At 46.9% G+C, this 16,785-nt stretch overlaps 1 protein-coding gene across 1 annotated transcript in view; it reads left to right on the top strand.

The window, feature by feature from the left end:
• The window catches only part of PLB1 (phospholipase B1), a 121,545-nt gene that overhangs the window by 53,906 nt on the left and 50,854 nt on the right, over positions 1-16,785 (top strand). Inside the window, exons 18-25 of the mRNA XM_047069218.1 lie at positions 854-912; positions 2,888-2,961; positions 4,461-4,504; positions 8,666-8,774; positions 11,956-12,007; positions 12,345-12,425; positions 14,944-15,009; positions 15,297-15,397. Of these exons, the coding sequence (XP_046925174.1) occupies positions 854-912; positions 2,888-2,961; positions 4,461-4,504; positions 8,666-8,774; positions 11,956-12,007; positions 12,345-12,425; positions 14,944-15,009; positions 15,297-15,397 (586 nt within the window). The remainder of the gene's footprint in view (positions 1-853; positions 913-2,887; positions 2,962-4,460; positions 4,505-8,665; positions 8,775-11,955; positions 12,008-12,344; positions 12,426-14,943; positions 15,010-15,296; positions 15,398-16,785) is intronic.

The following is a 16,785-nucleotide window of genomic DNA, read 5'->3' as shown; positions in this document are numbered from 1 at the left end:
CACACATTCACAATTATGTATGTGTTCGTTTGCATGCTGTCATTAGAAGAGGCAGGGACTTTTACTTTTCCAATGAGAGCGGATCCTCAGTGGGAGTGGCAGCTTCTCATCTGCAGATGGTACGGAGGTGAGGTAGACAAGATGTCTCCATGGAAGGAGCCAGGACCTGGAGATCTCTTTGAACATTGTTTTCACTGAGTATTTTTTTTTAATTTTTTAGCATTTTACTTATTGTTGAGAGAGAGAGAGAGAGCAGGGGAGGGGCAGAGAGAGAAGGACACACAGAATCCAAACCAGGCTCCAGGCTCTAGGCTCTGAACTGTCAGCACAGAGCCCAATGTGGGGCTCGAACTCACGAACTACGAGATCACAACCTGAGCCAAAGTCGGACGCTTAACCGACTGAGCCGCCCAGGCGCCCCTGAGCTGATTTTTTTTTTAACAGGATGATATAAAATTTTATCTTCATTATCAACAGATACTGGAATAGATTAAGTGTTGGTTACATCTCCACGCCAACTCCTGCCTGACTCCCAGACCACACTGCCAGGAGCCGTTTCAGGCCCTGAGGGTAACTGCTCACCTTGTGGCACCAGGTTTCACCAAAGGCCCCAGAATCCCCTCTGAAATTTGGGTCCACCTCCTAGGTCCTGAGCCCATGTGCAAGTGCTCCAAGGAAGAGATAACAGTCAGGATCCACGGCCTTATGACAGGCTTGTGACAGATTTAGTATCTCTGCCCAAGCTGAATTACAATTACAAATGGACTTTCTCTCTCAGTTTTCCTGGAAGATTGCTCACTTTCAGAGGAGATAAGAACCCCTGTCTTGCATTAACTGGTGTGTGCGTTCTCAGTTCACAGGCTGAAGCTGGCTGACATCAAGGTAATCGCAGCCCTGGGGGACTCTCTCACGGTGAGTTACCCCAGCTGTGGGAGGAGCGGGCAGGGGAGGAAATCTGGATTAATGGGAGAACCTGGAGAGAGGAACTCTCACGACCATGGTCATCTCCCGCCCCTCTCCGGTCCCCATGTCCATCCTAACCTCAGTATTCCTCTCCGACGCTGGGATGAATGAGCGAGCAGGAAGTAGGGGGACCTCAGAGGGAGCAGCCGTGACAGAAGTGACCCAGCCCAAGTCTCACAGCCTGGTAGCATTGGGCGGATTGGACGAGGTCTCACGCACAGTGTGGGGCTCCTTCAAAGACCGGGCACTGGTCATGCAGGAAGTCAAAGGAGGGTGAAGAGAGGATTAGGCGGGAGCAGGCGTTAATGGGGTGGGGGGCAGGGGGCAGAGGAAGACGAGGTACTCAGAATGATGCCAGCCCATCTCTGCAGCTGCTCCATGATGACCCCTTAGGCCTGCAAAGTGCTATCCAATGAAAGCGAAATAAGGCCCTTTGAGAGACGGGGTAGAGGTTCCCGGACACAAGGTTCCATTTACTAGTGGCCCATTCCAGACGCATCCAGCTGCTGTTCTCTGAGTCCGTAGAATCCAGGGCCTCCAGGAGAGTCTTCCCCAAAGACCAGTAGACACCTTTCATGTCTGTGGCTCGTTAGCATTTCATCTATCCCATCGACATCCTCGATTCAATCTGCCGAAACATGACTTACCTTAAACTTAACCCAAAAAGAAGACGGGGCCGGGTAGGTGCACTGAGTGCCCACGACTGCATAGCTTGCAGGCACTGGACCGGGACCAGCACTCGTGAGTCCTGACTCCAAGTCCAGAAGCCTGTCCCTGTACTGTGGCTGTGCCCTCCATGACCCCTCAGCGATTCTTTACCCCAAACACCCTACTGCTTGTAACTTTCCGGAAGAACAGGCAGGCTGGTCCTTAGCACTGCTTATCCCAAGCATTTCCTGCTGGATGTGGCCTGGTAGCTCCCCCCGACGCCTGACCTCTGACCCCTGACCTGCTGGTCTGCTTGAAGATGCTCTTGGGAGAAGCAGTCCTCAAGAATCAGCATAGCTGTTCAGGACTTCCTGGGAGGCAAACTTTGGAGTGTGACATACATGACAGGTGGCAGAGAACTGGGCACCAGACAGCAGGGGTCACACCCCAGAGGGTCTCTCATGGAGGCCAGCCTCCCCCCTGGCCTGCCTCAGAGGCCCGTCTTCAGCATGACCTTTGCAATGGCCCTGCTTGGAAATGACACGCTTTAGGCAAGGGCCACGCATCTGCAGAGCGTGCCCAGATTGAGGTTTTAAAAGACCGTGTCTTTCTTCAGCTTAAGGGCAGGTACACGGCATTGTATTACTATTTTTAAAATTGTACATACAGGAGATACGTTGATTTCAAAGGATTGTGATATGTTTCCTTTTATGGTCTATTTCACAACTTTTCAAAAGGAGGTGGATGGGACCCAGAAATGGGTCCTTTTGAAAAGTGGACACTTGCAGTCTGATTTTCAGAGCCATTTTGCTAGCCTGTAGCACTTGGTCTTGGTCTGGGCCGGGTTTTTTAGGGTGAGGCCAAGTGGTGGATGGCACCAGGGTTCCCAGTGGGATCTCTCACTCATCTCTGTAAAGGTAGATGCATATCGAGACAGGGTAGGGGTGCCTGGGTGGCTCAGTCGGTTAAGCGTCCGACTCCGGCTCAGGTCACGGTCTCACAGTTCGTGGGCTCGAGCCCCGCGTCGGGCTCTGTGCTGACAGCTCAGAGCCTGGAGCCTGTTTCAGATTCTGTGTCTTCCTCTCTCTCTCTGCCCCTCCTCTGTTCATGCTCTGTCTTTGTCTTAAGAATAAATAAACATTAAAAAAAAAAAAAAGACAGGGCACTGTCTACACTCTAGATTCTAGGGAGTGCTCAGGTGCTCCCAGCCACAACTAGAACACGGACCTTCCAGCTGAGGGGGCAGGGAAACTCACCTCTTAATGTTCCCTCTCAGGCAGGTAATGGGGCTGGATCAAAGCCTGGGGACATCTTGGACGTCTTGACTCAGTATCGAGGCCTGTCCTGGAGGTGAGTGAGGGTGTGGCAAGACGCTGAGTGACCCTTTCATTGCAGGGCAGGGGAGGACCCCTGAGCATCACGGAGAACAATTCTTCTAGCAGACACATGAGCCACCTAGTGCTTTTCAACAGAAGCTTCTGGTTTACTTTGAGGAAGGACTGTAAGCTTCCCCTGAACCACTGCATTCCCCAGGACAGGAACTGAGGCCTGAACAGGCCGAGTTTGGGAGAGAAAGAACACAAATGTTTGGGATGAAAAGCTTCTCTAGTTTCCATTTCTCTCTCTGGGGAGTAGGCTCAGAAGGAGACAGTGGCCTTTTGGAACCGGAGTTGTACCTGAATCCTGGCTGCCTGACTCTGTGCGACTCTGAGCAAGTTACTTAACCTCTCTGAGCTTGTCTCTTTATCTTCCATGCAGGGATAATAATACAGCCTGAGCACCGTCATGAGGAATAGAGTTTAAGCATCCAGCAAAGTAGATATAAATGGAAGTTTGTATCATTATTAAAGGGCCTTCATTTTACAGATGAGAAGGCAAGGCTCAGAGAGGACAAGTAACCTATCTAAGATCACACAGCCAGATGATAAAAGGGCAAAAAATAGAGCAGATGGTTCCTGACCCCTAATCTGGCACATTCCCCCATGGTGACTGCTTCATGCAGGCTTGTTCCTGCTCTAGCTGTAATCAAACCCAGGCTGCCCCAAGCTGCAGTGAGCAGGACTCGGGATTTGAACACCCGGCTCATGCCAAGCATGAGAGGGCAGGTCTGGTGTTTCCTCAGCCCGGAATCTGGCATCCCTGGGACCAGACTGACCCTCAGTGTTGAATCCCAGGCATCCTCCCTTGCGATGTTGCACAGAATCAAACCCCAAATATTTGAGACCCTTTTAAACGTTCTCAGATGTACTTGGCAGAGAATGAGGGGATATGGAAAAGCAGGGAATCCAATAAACTGTGGAATGTTGTATATTCTCATGCCTAGAAACCCATCCAACTTTGATTTGCTTGGAATTTTAGAAGCAGCTTAGAAGATGGGTTCTCTCTAGAAGACACGCTTTAAAAGCGGGTTTTTGCAAGCCAAATAGGAACAGAATGACGAGGGCAAACGTTTCCACTGTGTTTTCAATAACAGCCGTGCCCAGCTGCAGTGGCGAGTGGGGCGCGACTTGGCTCAGCATCCAAGGAACGCTCACCTTCCCTTTAGAAAAACAGGGGCAAAGGGGGACCACTTTGTTCCCCTGTCCCAACGTCAGTGCTCGAAGTTAAAAAAAAATCATCGCAGTCACCGTGCCATTTAAATCTGTTTCTTCTCGGGGTGTTCTGGTTTGTGGGGACAAAAAGAGGAGTTGCTATGTTCCGGTTTGTTTTTCTACTGGAAATAATGAGGAAATGACAAGCTCCAAGCCCCCAGGGTGTCTCTCAGAAGAAAGGCCTGTCTTGGGAGTGTCTGAGGTGTTTTGGCATCAATGGCATTTTCAACCTCGGTTTTCTTTTTTGTTCCACCACAGTGTCGGCGGCGATCACAACCTCAGCAGCGTCACCACCCTCGCAAGTGAGTACGCGATCGCCCGGGCTCGGCCCTGTGCGGCTCAGCAGCGCCTCCTGGCGGCGGTCGCGGGCTCGGCAGGGAGCCGGCCGGCGGGACTCAGCCACGTTCACCAGGGGGCGCAACGTCCCCGAGGCGGTCGCCTGTCTCTGTTGAACATCATGAAAGCCTTTGAGAGATTTTTCTTTTCTTTTCTTTTCTTTTCTTTTCTTTTCTTTTCTTTCCTTTCCTTTCCTTTCCTTTCCTTTCCTTTCCTTTTCCTTTTCCTTTTCCTTTTCCTTTTCCTTTTCCTTTTCCTTTTCCTTTCTTTTCTTTCTTTTCCTTATTTCTCTTTTTCTCTCTCTCTTTCTCTTTTTTTTTCTCTTTCTCTCCCTCTCTTTTTAAAGAGAAATTGTATCTGTAAAAGGAAGGAAGAGAGGGAGGAGAAGAGACTTCAGGATAAATCTTAGTGCAAGTCATTCTTAGGAAATGATTTCAGAAAGAAGGAAAGTAAACCCACCTCTGTTTTGCCTGTCATTCTGAGCAGAGCACCTTTCTGGGAGGCATTGATCTGGGCTTGGGCTCCATTAATCACCACTGTATACAAAGACGTTGAATCCCTGAGTGTCACTAAGAAACAAGCCACCACCACAGCAGTAGTTTGTGCAGGCTGTGCTAACACAGCCGTATTGGGGGCCTGATGTTTTCCTTGAATCACTTCACCCGCAGCCTGCTTGGAATAATTTTTTTTTTTAAGCCTGAACTATGTTCTCTGAATGGTCTGGTCTGATGTGTCTTTTTATTCTCCTTAGCGCATGCACACCACAGTACTTGTTCTTAAAGTAGGCATTCACTAAATGTCACAATTATTTTCCCTTCAGATCTTCCAGTGAATAATATTTGTTTTTTGCCTGAGAGGAACTTAATTGGTTCTGCTCTCATTTACTTTACTTGGAATTATCCCTTTATAACATATCTTTGGAAGGCAAGGAGTTCTTTGAGGTTTAAGGCACCAAGAGTTTGGTGATGGAGATGGCTTGATCTCCACCTAGGCAGGACCGATTGGGCTTCATGTATGGTTATCTGTGTTGCTATTTGCAAATTCTGGTGCATTGAAATAGGTACAGTCCTGTGACACGTGTCCTCCCTGTCTTTACTGCTAGGGGAGGTGGTTTGGGTTGCTTCTGTGAGTGTGATTGACTGGGCTGTGAGCTGGCCCTGCGTATACATCAGTTTTGCTGGGCTTCCTGATTCCCACGCTATTATCGTGGATGAGGTGATTGGATCTTTCACTACAGTGATTTACAAAGGACTGAGACAGTGTCACCCCCCGGGTAGAGCCCGTACTTGGCTGAGCAGCAGACCATTGCCTGTTCAGACTCTTCCTCACAACAGTTATGAAGTAACTGGGTAATCCACAGGGAAATAACTGCATGAAAATGTGTTCGAAGATTTACGAGAACATAAGGTCAGAACAGAACCTGGGGTCGGCTCCCTCTTCAATTTAATTGAAGATACTCCAGGTCTGGATGCTTGGGAAATAGGAGAATGAAGCAAGGCTCTTGCCCTCATGACATCATCACAATCTCTTTGGGGACATGTCTCCCTAAAGACAGACACATATACCGATAATGATAGCTATGTACAATGTTTAGGGGAAAATAAATAAGAAGATGGTTAACTGTGCCTTCTGAAAGGGGTTTTAAGAAATAGAATTCATCAGGTAAGGAAAGGGGATGGAACATTCCTGGCAGAGGGAACTGCATGCACCAGCAAGTTCTTGCTCGAAACAATGCGTAGTGCTTTTCTGTGATATTCATGATAAGTAGCTAGCTGGCCTGTGCTGGGTTCCCCCAGTAATGGGAAACCTAGGAGAATCCATTCTATTTGCAGATTGCTCTGGTGATTTCACAGCTCTTCCTTCTGTTGAGTAGAAATCAGAGTAATTTCTTTCTTTCTTTTTTTTTTTTTTTTGAATGTTTATTTTGAGAGAGAGAGAGAGGCAGAGAGAAGGAGAGAGAGGATCCAAAGCAGGCCCTACACTGTCAGCGCAGAGCATGATGCAGGGCTTGAACCAACCAACCATGAGATCATGACCGGAGCCTAAACCAAGGGTCAGACACTCAACCAACTGAGCCACCCAGGCACCCCCCAGAGTAATTTCTATCCACTGGGTACAATGTCTCCAAAGCCCCAAGGAATGAGTTCAGTGCATCTGTGTTGTGTAGGTTCTATTGCATTCTTGGTTCAGCAAACGAAGTGCATCCTTTATGCTTTTCAGATTACAAAACATTGCTGAGAGAAATGTAATCAGACCTAAACAAATGGAAAGACGTTCCATGTTCATGGATCAGAAGATATAATACTGTTAAGATGGCAACATCCTCCAAATTAATCTACAGATTTGATATAATCTCTATCAAAATTCCAGGTGGCTTCTTTGCTTAACTTGACAAGCTGACTCTAAAATTCATATGGAAATTTAAAAGACCCAGAATAGCCAAGATAATTTTGAAAAAGAACAAATCCAGTGGACTTACACTTCCCAATTTCAAAACTTATAAAGCTGCAATAATGAAGACAATGTGGTACTGGCATAAGGATAGCCATATAGATCAATGGAATAGAATTGAGAGTCCATAAATAAACCTCCATACTTATGGTTAACTCGTTTTCAACATGAGTGCCAACATCAATAGGTAAGAATAGTCTTTTCAATAAATAGTGTTGGGATAAGTATATAGCCATATGCAAAATGATGAAGTTGGACTCCTACCTCACACCATATACAAAAATGAACTCAAAATGGATAATAGGCTTAAATTTAAGAGCTAAAATTCACCCTTAGAAGAGAGTATAGGAGCAAATCTTCATGACCTTGGGCTAAACAAAGACTTCTTAGACACAACACCAAAAGCACAAGTGACAAAAGAAAAAAAATAGATGGGACAAAATTAAACACCTTTGAGCTTCAAAAGATACCCTCAAGAAAGTAAAAAGACAACCCAAAGAGGGAAAGAAGATATTTGTAAATCATATCTGCTAAGAAACTTATATCTAGAAAATATAAAGAACTCTTAAAACTCAATAATAAGACAATTTGATTTGGGTCCACTAAAAATGGGCAAACAATTTGAATAGACATTTCACCAAAGAAGATACACAAATGACCAATAAGTAGATGAAAAGATGTTCAACATTAGTAGCCATTAAAGCAAACCAAATCATAATGAGGCACCATTCCACATCCACTATATTTGTTATTTTTAAAAAGATAAATGTTGGTGAGGATGTGCAGAAATTAAGACCCGCCTACACTCCTGACAGGAACATAAAATCACACAGATACTTTGAAAAAAGGTCTGTAAGTTCCTCAAAAGTTTAAACAGTTACCATAGGAGCCAACATTTCTCTTCCTAAATGTATATCCAAGAGAAATTCACACAAAATAGACTTGTTCGTAGCAACATTATTCATAATGGCCAAAAAAGTGGGAACAATCCCAATCCTTCAAAGGATGCATGGATAAATGTGGTCTATCCGTACAGTGGGATATTATTTAGCAGTGAAAGGAATCAAGTGCTGATGCGTGCTGTAACATGGATAAACCCTGAAAACATGGTCCATGAAAGAAGCCAGCCACAGAAGTCATGTTGTATGATTCCGTTTATATGAGATGTATAGAATAAGCAAACCTACACAGAGAGAAAGTAAATTAGTGGTTGCCACAGGGTTGGAGGGAATGGGGAGTGACTCGTGTGCACAGAGTTTCTTTTTGGGGGTGATGAAAATGTTCTAAAGTCCATTATGTTGATGGTTGCACAACTCTGTGAATAGGCTAAGGGCTATTGAACTGCACTTTAAGTTGTGAATGTCATGGTGTATGAATTCTATCTCAAAAAATTATTATATATCTAGAAAACAAAAAGAAAAATGCATGAGAGAGGCACCAGACCCAGACTCACATTTATTCATGACAATAATTCATGAAACACCAATGTACGTGTGTTGCCCATGTGGTTAAGCACCAGCCTGCTGGACATTTTCTTTCTGGGCTGAGTCAACAGTAAGGTTAAGAGCTTGAAGGGTGAGGGTTCTTTGTCCCTAACATGCACTGGCACTTATCAAAGGAATGTGAAGATTGTTTTCGGGGTACTTACTAAGCATGTCTCTTCTTTGTATTTCCAGACATCTTCCGCGAATTCAACCCTAACCTGAGGGGCTTCTCTATTGGTACCGGGAAAGAAAACAGTGCTGGAGCGTTCCTAAATCAGGCTGTGGCAGGAGCCCGAGCTGAGTGAGCAGGGGAGCCTTGGGGGTGGCCCCAGAGGTCCTCTGGGGACCTAGTCGGGGGCTTGGCCTGGGCAGGGGTGTATGGCTGAAGGCTGGGAGGCTTGGTCCAAGGGAGAGGTCTGGGGGTCAAAGACCGGACTGGCTGGGCTCTCCTGGGGTGTCTCTCACTGTGGGACACAAACATACTAGCCCACCCCCAACACCACCCCAGGAACTAGTCACAGTTTGCTCTGATGCCAGGTATATGCTTTGAGCTAATTACTTTGCCTTGTTTAGAAATCTCATGTCCACAGAAGACAGTGGTATGAGAGGGCTCAGTCTGAGTTCCAGTTTTCATTGCTTCCTCAGTGCTCCATCTTTCATGTCTTCTTCTCCTTGCCTTCCTCAGACATGCTTTCCAACAGTCTTTTCAGGCTCTCAACTTTGCACCCTTCCTGGGTCATTGAAGGAGCACGGGTCCTGGGAGGAAGCTCTGAGTCTGAGTCCTAGCACACACATCCCGCCTCCCTAAACCTTAGCCTCCGAGATGGGCGTGGCTGTGAAGCTCTCCCATGGGGTGGCTATGGGGTTCCATGCCATGTTGGATGTGAAAGTTCTGGTGAGCTGGAAGTTGTGCAGACAGGTTGGGTCAGGATGGTGGCCCCAGTAGCAATGCAGCAGGAATGCAGGACCTACCTGGGTGAACTGGTGGTGAGCAGGGGTCCATGCACACTGAATGGAAGGTTCCGAGAGCAGGGTAGGCTTCCCTGGGTCCTACGCCTCCATTTCTCTCCATGATCCCCGAGCCTGGGGTGCTTCCTCAGATTTGCTACCTAGTCAGAGAAAAGTGAATACCACACTGAAGCTAGGATAAATATGGAAAGACCCTTTCTGTTTCTTTTTTTTTTTATTTTTTAAAAAGTTTATTTATTTGAGAGAGAGTGCAAGTTGGGGGAGGGGCGGGGGAGGGTGGAGAGAATCCCAAGCAGGCTGTGTGTTGATATGGGGCTCGAACTCATGAACTGCAAAATTATGACCTGAGCTGATATCGGGAATCGGACACTTAACCAACTGAGCCAGCCAGGTGCCTCGATCCTCTCTGTTTCTTAATCCTATTTTTCTTCCAGAATAATCCCAAACCTCTTTACTATGTAGATCTTAGGGATTCTGTGTTTGGTTCCCAGATTCCCTGACATCATTTGGCCAGTTGATTCAATCCCATCCCGAATCTACTCGCCACCTGAGTAACTCTTATTTATTCACAACAGGAATAATCCGAATGAGAGATTTTACAAAACCCGATCAGTTTTATAATGAATTCTCCGGCTTCGTTTTCCCTTTTGGTGGGGGAAAAGTGAAAGGTTACCAATTTACTGCCTAAAAATTGTGGCTTTAATATTACCATAGCTTTGCTTTTTCCCAAAGCATTCGTCCGCTTGTAGTATCAGGAGAGACATTTCTAAGCATGATTCGGTCAGGGAGGCATCCAAGAATGAAACCTTCGTGGAGAATATAAAAGTAAGCAAAACAGAGCGTGATTCATATGGATTCCTCCCTTGCTGTCCTCAAGGCCACGGGGCTCTTTTGCACAAGTAATCCATTTGTCCAAGCACATCCTGAGATGTAGGGAGGAGTTAGGGATTATTACGCCCAGATGACAGATGAAGAAACTGTAGCACAAAGAGACAAAGTGGTCTGAACAAAAGCATCAACTCAGCCATGTGGTCTGTTGTCCTTGTGCCCTGCAGGCTTTATCCCGGGTCCAGTAATAACCCCTCATACCTAACAGCAGTGTCCAATGTACAAGGTACCTTCATGTTTTTTATCCCTGTGTTTTGTGTGGTTATTGTGAGTTGGACAGAACAGAGGTCAGATACTCACATTTTCTTAATGAGGATGTTGAGGCTCAGAGAGGTCAAGCAATCAGACTCTGGTCCACAGAGCAGGTGCCCTGATGGCTTCAGATTTACAGATGCGGAAACCAAGGCTCAAAGAGATTAAGTGGCTTACCCAAAACTCCCACCCAGGTCATCTTGATACTTAGTTCACTGTGGTTAAGACCAGGCTAGCTGGGCTAATAGTTAAGAGAGGACGAGATTGGGGTGCCAGGGTGGCTCGGTCGGTTGAGCATCCGACTCTTGGTTTCAGCTCAAGTCATGATCTCGAGGTTTGTGAGATCAAGCTCCAAGTCGGGCTCTGCCGTGACACCGTGGAGTCTGCTTGAGATTCTCTCTTTCCCTCTCTCTCTGCCCCTCCCCGACTGATGCTTGCTCACTCTCTATCTCAAAATAAATAAACCAAAAAAAATTTTTTTTTATTAAAAAAGAGAGGAAGATCTGACAACCATATTTTCCTGCTGGCACTGTGCCAGAGACCGTATTGATGGTGGTGGTGGTGGTGGTAGTGATTCAGTGGATTATTTCTAATGTGGATGCTTACCACATACTACTCTAAGTTCTTGATCTCATCCATCCGACAACTCGATAAAGAAGGTATGCTTACCGTCCCCATGGTACACAGGGAAACACTGAGGGTTTGCCAAGTCAAGTACTCTGTCAAGGTCTCCCAGCTGGTCAGTGGCTGATGGAAGCAGGAGTCAGCCCCATGCTGTGTGGCACCAAGAGTGGCTCTTACTCCACAAGGCTCCTTTGCTCATCTCATTCGATGCTCTCCATGACCCTCTCGGTTGGGGGGGGGTTTATCTCTACTCTTTGGGGACTGCAAACTTAAGTTACATGACCACAGTCAGCAGGAGGCCACTAAATGTCAAGCCCGAGTGTGTCTGACTCAACCACGTCACCTCGAGGGTGCGGGTACCCTTGAGGTGGAGTTCATACCAGAGAATCAGGCTCATACCCAGCAATGTATGACATGAAACGCACATGCAGCCTTCTGTCTGCCCCGAATGAGCCTGGCTTGGAAGAGAAAGGAAGACGTTTCATCAAGGAGGCCAATCAGGAAACATTCCTCTGAGTCACCCCCTCATGTGTGGCGTGCCCTGCCCTTCCCAAAGCACAGTCACCACTCCCCCGCCTCCCCCACACCTCCAGTGGAGACTGAATGGGAAAGGTGATCTGGGGCAGGAACATAGGCTTCAGTCCAACTATCCTGTTGCATATTTGGTTCCTGCCATCTCTGCGAAGTCCTCTCCCTGCCCCGCTTCACAGTCCCTGCTTCTCAGGTGACTTCTTCCTATGTGCCCACAGGGATTTACCTGTTCAGGCCAGGAGGCTGGTGGACCTGATGAAGAATGACACGGTAATTCTGGGGGAAGCACCACCTGGGACCGCTTGAGGTAGGATTCCCCGGAAGAGAGAGTGAGCAGGAGAAATCCGTGGAGGCAGAAAGGCTCAGCTCTGGGGTAGAGGATGAGGCCACATGGAAGTCTAGAGAATCCACCTTTAAAAACAACAAATGATTTAGCACCTACAACCTGTGACCTATGATCTCAGGACCCCAAAACCAAAGAACAGGAATTGTTAATGTCCATTAAACCCTCTGGTATGTGAGGATCCATCCCTGCCAATGTTCAGCACTTTTCCTTGACTTGACTCTGGAGCAAGGCACTTACTTGTTGGTTTCCTATTCATTTCAGAAGATAAATTTTCAGGAAGATTGGAAGATAATAACCCTGTTTATAGGAGGCAACGATCTCTGTGAATTCTGCAGTGACCTGGTGAGTCTGCAGGCCCTTAACTCAAGACTCCCCAGGGAAGGGATTGTCACCCTCGGTGGCTGGAGCAGTACAGCAGGGGTTGGGACTTGGGGCTTGTGGCCTGGGATTAACCCTGAGACCAAGGATGCATTCACCTCCAGGAAAAGATTCAACCAAGCTGGTTATGAAATTGATCTTGATTAAGTTTCATAACAAGGGAACCTTATCATATCATATTCTAGAAACCAAGATAACATTCCAAGGATCTGGAAAAATCAGGCGTATCTTCATCTAGGTCATTATAAGTCAGCTCCTTTCTCCAGCATTGAACTGCCTTACCATCTCTATCTAGGCCGTCATTTGAATGGAAAAGTTGATTTCCTAACGCAAGCGTTTAGGCAAGGTTCGGAGCCAAGTCTCTCCCAGTTGATGGGAAACCCAAGAGCCAGGCTGCTGCCTCGTGGATGTGGCGCTTCTTCCTGGAACCCCAGAATCTCTGAGCTGTCCTCGACCCTACTGACCACTCTCCTACCTGTGGCAGGAATGCCTTCCATAGAATCTAGCTGTTGAACATTCCCAGCAATAGGCAGCTCTTTAATGTGCTCTACTTAGTATTATAAGCAGGTACCAATTTTTTTGGTAGTGCTTTTTGTGTTAAGCCCAACTCGGCCTTCTTGTAATTTCTACCTTTTCTGCCTGTGCTAGGCATGCCTGCAACTCTTCTGCATGGAATCCAGCAGACTTTAAAGATAATAGGTTTTCTTAAAAATTTTATCTTATAAGCAATCCACATAGGAAGTATATCAAAGTACAGAAAAAAAATATTCTCTGTAATTGGCAACATCCAGAAATGCCATGTCTAGCATGTCTTTCTAGCATGTTCTGTGATTGGGAAGCCATTGCTTTATTATTTGCTAACAATAGCATCATTCTGGAAATCTTGTTTGGTGATCTGCTTTTTCTCAATAGCAATATATTGGGAAGATACTCCTCTGTCAGTATTTAGTCTTCCATAAAATAATTCTTAATGACTGTATAAGTCACCCATAACCTATATTGGCCATACTTTATTTAGCTGTCCCCAGTCACTGGAGACATAACTTGTATTGTTTCTAATTATGCCTGTTATAAATAATACTAGGATAAACATCCATCTTTATGTACATCTATAATTGTTTCCTGATATATATTCCATGTAGTAAGACTTTTAAGCAAGAAGATATATATGTTTCCCCTAATATTTTATCACGAAAACTTACAAACATACTGAGAAATGGAAATTGTGGAGGAGAGGCTCATATATCCACCGCCTAGATTTTACAGTTGTTAAATCCATTAAGCTAATATAGCAAAATGTTATCTTATAAGTTTAATGGATTTATCCATCCATCTTATTTTGGGGGGATTCTGCACATTTTTTAATGTTTTGGATACATATTGCCAAATTGCTTCCAGAATGTTGGTATCAGTTATGTCTATTTCCTCACTCTCCATCTGTCAATGTATGTTATTTGTTTTAATAGCTGCTAATCTAATAAATGAAAAAATTGTATCTTGTTTTCAAAATTTGCATTTATTTGATCAGTAGGGAGGAATAAACCTCTATTTAATGCTCATTTGAATTTCTCCTGAAAAGTTCTATATTATGCCTATTGACTATTTTCTGTTAAGGTATTTATCGCTCTCTTATTGATTTCTAAAAGCCCCTTATAGGGGCGCCTGGGTGGCACAGTCGGTTAAGCGTCCGACTTCAGCCAGGTCACGATCTTGCGGTCTGGGAGTTCGAGCCCCGCGTCAGGCTCTGGGCTGATGGCTCAGAGCCTGGAGCCTGTTTCTGATTCTGTGTCTCCCTCTCTCTCTGCCCCTCCGCCATTCATGCTCTGTCTCTCTCTGTCCCAAAAATAAAAAAAAAATAAAAAAAAATAAAAAGAAAGTTATAGTTTTGATTAGTTTGGGCTCTTGGTTAGATTTAAGCCAGAGAAAGTGTTCCACTTAAAAAAAAATTTTTTTTTTTAAACCACAAGTATGGAGATCAGAAGAAAAAATGATTAAAATGTTTTTATGCTTAGGGGAGAGGATTCCCAGGACCCCCTTGCCCTCCCATCATCTCCTTAAGTGATCTGATTGGGCCATAGGTCCCCCAGGCACTTGAGGCTCTAAGAAAAGAGCTCAGGCCATAGGATCAGAGAATATTCAAACTACAGGAATCTTAGAGGTCCTAGGCTCCAACACCCCATTCTAGAGGGGCCCAGAGGTGTGATGTGCTTTCGCTAAGGCCCTGCATCTCGCCAATGCAAAGTGGATGCAGAGCTCTCCATAATTCCATGCAGAAAAAAAGGCTTCCCTGGTCTCACAACCACGACCAGCCCAAGGACAGTGGGGTTGGAGCAGAGGCTGGGGGCCCTGAAGGTGAACCTTATGTTTCAACGTTGCCTATTCTGGCTGAAGTACAAGAAGAAGGGGACCCAAGAGAGCAAATGGCCCTGGTCTGCAGAGAGATTGGGTAGTGAATGGTGTTAAACATTTTGTCTTCTTGCAGGTCCACTATTCTCCCCAGAACTTCACGGACAACATCAGGAAGGCTCTGGACATCCTCCATGCTGAGGTGTGGAAGCTGGTCTGCGTGGCCTCTGTGCAGTTCAACCGCGTCCTTCTTGGGCCTCAGGCTTGGCCCAGAGGCAGCTCTGGCTTCCTTCCTGCCTTTCCCTGGAGGCCAGTGCTGACCATGCTCTTGTCCTAAACACAGTGTCAATGGGGGGAGGTGGGGCAGGAGGGATAAGGAAGTGGACGGGGCCACATTAAAGAGCACGGACCCAGCTGGCCCCAGACCCAGATGAGAGACTGGATCCCCTGGCCTTGGTCCTCTTAGGGACTGGTCTTGCCTTCCCTCAGGTTCCTCGGGCATTTGTGAACCTGGTAAGTGTTCTGGAGATCATCAACCTGAGGGAGCTGTATCAGGAGAAGAAAGTCAGCTGCCCAAGGCTGATCCTTAGGTGAGAAGGAAGCTTCCCCAACCACCCACCCACCCACTCCCCGGCCCCGTTCCCTGTAGCGCCATGAGACCCTTAGCAGAAAGTAATCTCAATTACTTAGAAAGCCCAAGGGCAGATGTGTGAGAAGTGTTAAGACCACCCCATTTTCCAACCCGACAAACAAGGCCTAACGGGTTTTCGTGACTGAGCGTAGGCCTCATCTACCCTCCAAGTATGTGCTTACAACCCAGCCGTGCTCCTGTTGTCATGGTGGCTCAGGACACCCTTCAGTTCTCAGGGGAGGGAAGAGTAAAGTGTGAGGAACGGAGTGGTCCTGCGTGGCCACGAGCGTGGCCCGTGGCCAGGCTCACGGGCCACCACTAAGTGTATCCAGAGCTTCCCATCTCCAGGACACAGGGAGCCTCTCTTTGGCATGGGTGCTCCTGGCTGGGCACTCACAAATATAGGGCTCTTGTCACTTAGAGGAGAGGGGGGACAAATTATAATCAGGATCTAGAGGACAGTCTTCCCAGAGCATACAGCGCCCTGGTCCTGGGAAAGTCCCTGAGAAGCCTTCTTTATTCTCAGTCTCCAGAGCCAAACAAAGGTAGTTCCCTCTCTGATATTACACATCTCCATGACCTTCAGGGTTAAGATACCCTTCTAACCCGAGCATGAACATTTCTCATAGCATTGCTTCCTGTAAGGCCCTCTCTGGACCATTAGCCCAGGCCACGGTGGCTGTGCCTCAGCCCAGCTTCCTCCCTAGCTCTGTAGCTCTTCCCAGGCCCCCACCACAGCCCTGGGCACACCACGTGCTGATTATTCATGCGCCTCTCCCCCAACAGCCCTGACCTCTGTCTGAGTCACTGCTAGCACAGTGTAGGGGCTCTGTGGCTGTTTGCTGAATGAGTGAATGAATAATTCACAAGGGCCAGGTTTGCTCTTGGAAATGAAGGGGTACCTTGGCCGCCACCCTGAAGATCCATGCCAGACCGCACCTGGGGGCCCAGATTGCACGGGTCTCCCGGGGAAGGCCTGAGGACACCGTGAGCAGGAGGATGGCTGCTGGATGACACAGGCCTATTAATGCAGCTGGTGTCAGGCATGCTATTTTCAGCTGCTGACTCATTCTCTGGCTCCCACTTTCTCCAGTCACTGGGCCACACGGGGGATTCAGTGTATTCATTTCAGAGCAGCTTACCCCCAAATCTCTTGCTACCAATCACTGCGGGGTTTTTAGACAATTAAAGCTAAAGGTTCGGAGTAGGCATTTGCCAGGTCTGTTCTCAGCTCTGAAATGGCCAAGTCACCGACAGGCTGGGCAGACTGGGGGTCACCTTGGTCTGCCGCCTCTCTGCTGTCCTGTCTCAGTGGTTGAGCCTTCCTCGGAGGGCCATCTACTCTAA

This window comes from Lynx rufus, unplaced genomic scaffold, assembly GCF_022079265.1.
Source record: "Lynx rufus isolate CCGP_SWC_20201006 ecotype Redwood Valley unplaced genomic scaffold, mLynRuf1.p SCAF_8, whole genome shotgun sequence".
Classification (NCBI taxonomy): Eukaryota; Metazoa; Chordata; class Mammalia; order Carnivora; family Felidae; genus Lynx; species Lynx rufus.
This window is presented reverse-complemented; position numbering and strand designations above follow the sequence as displayed.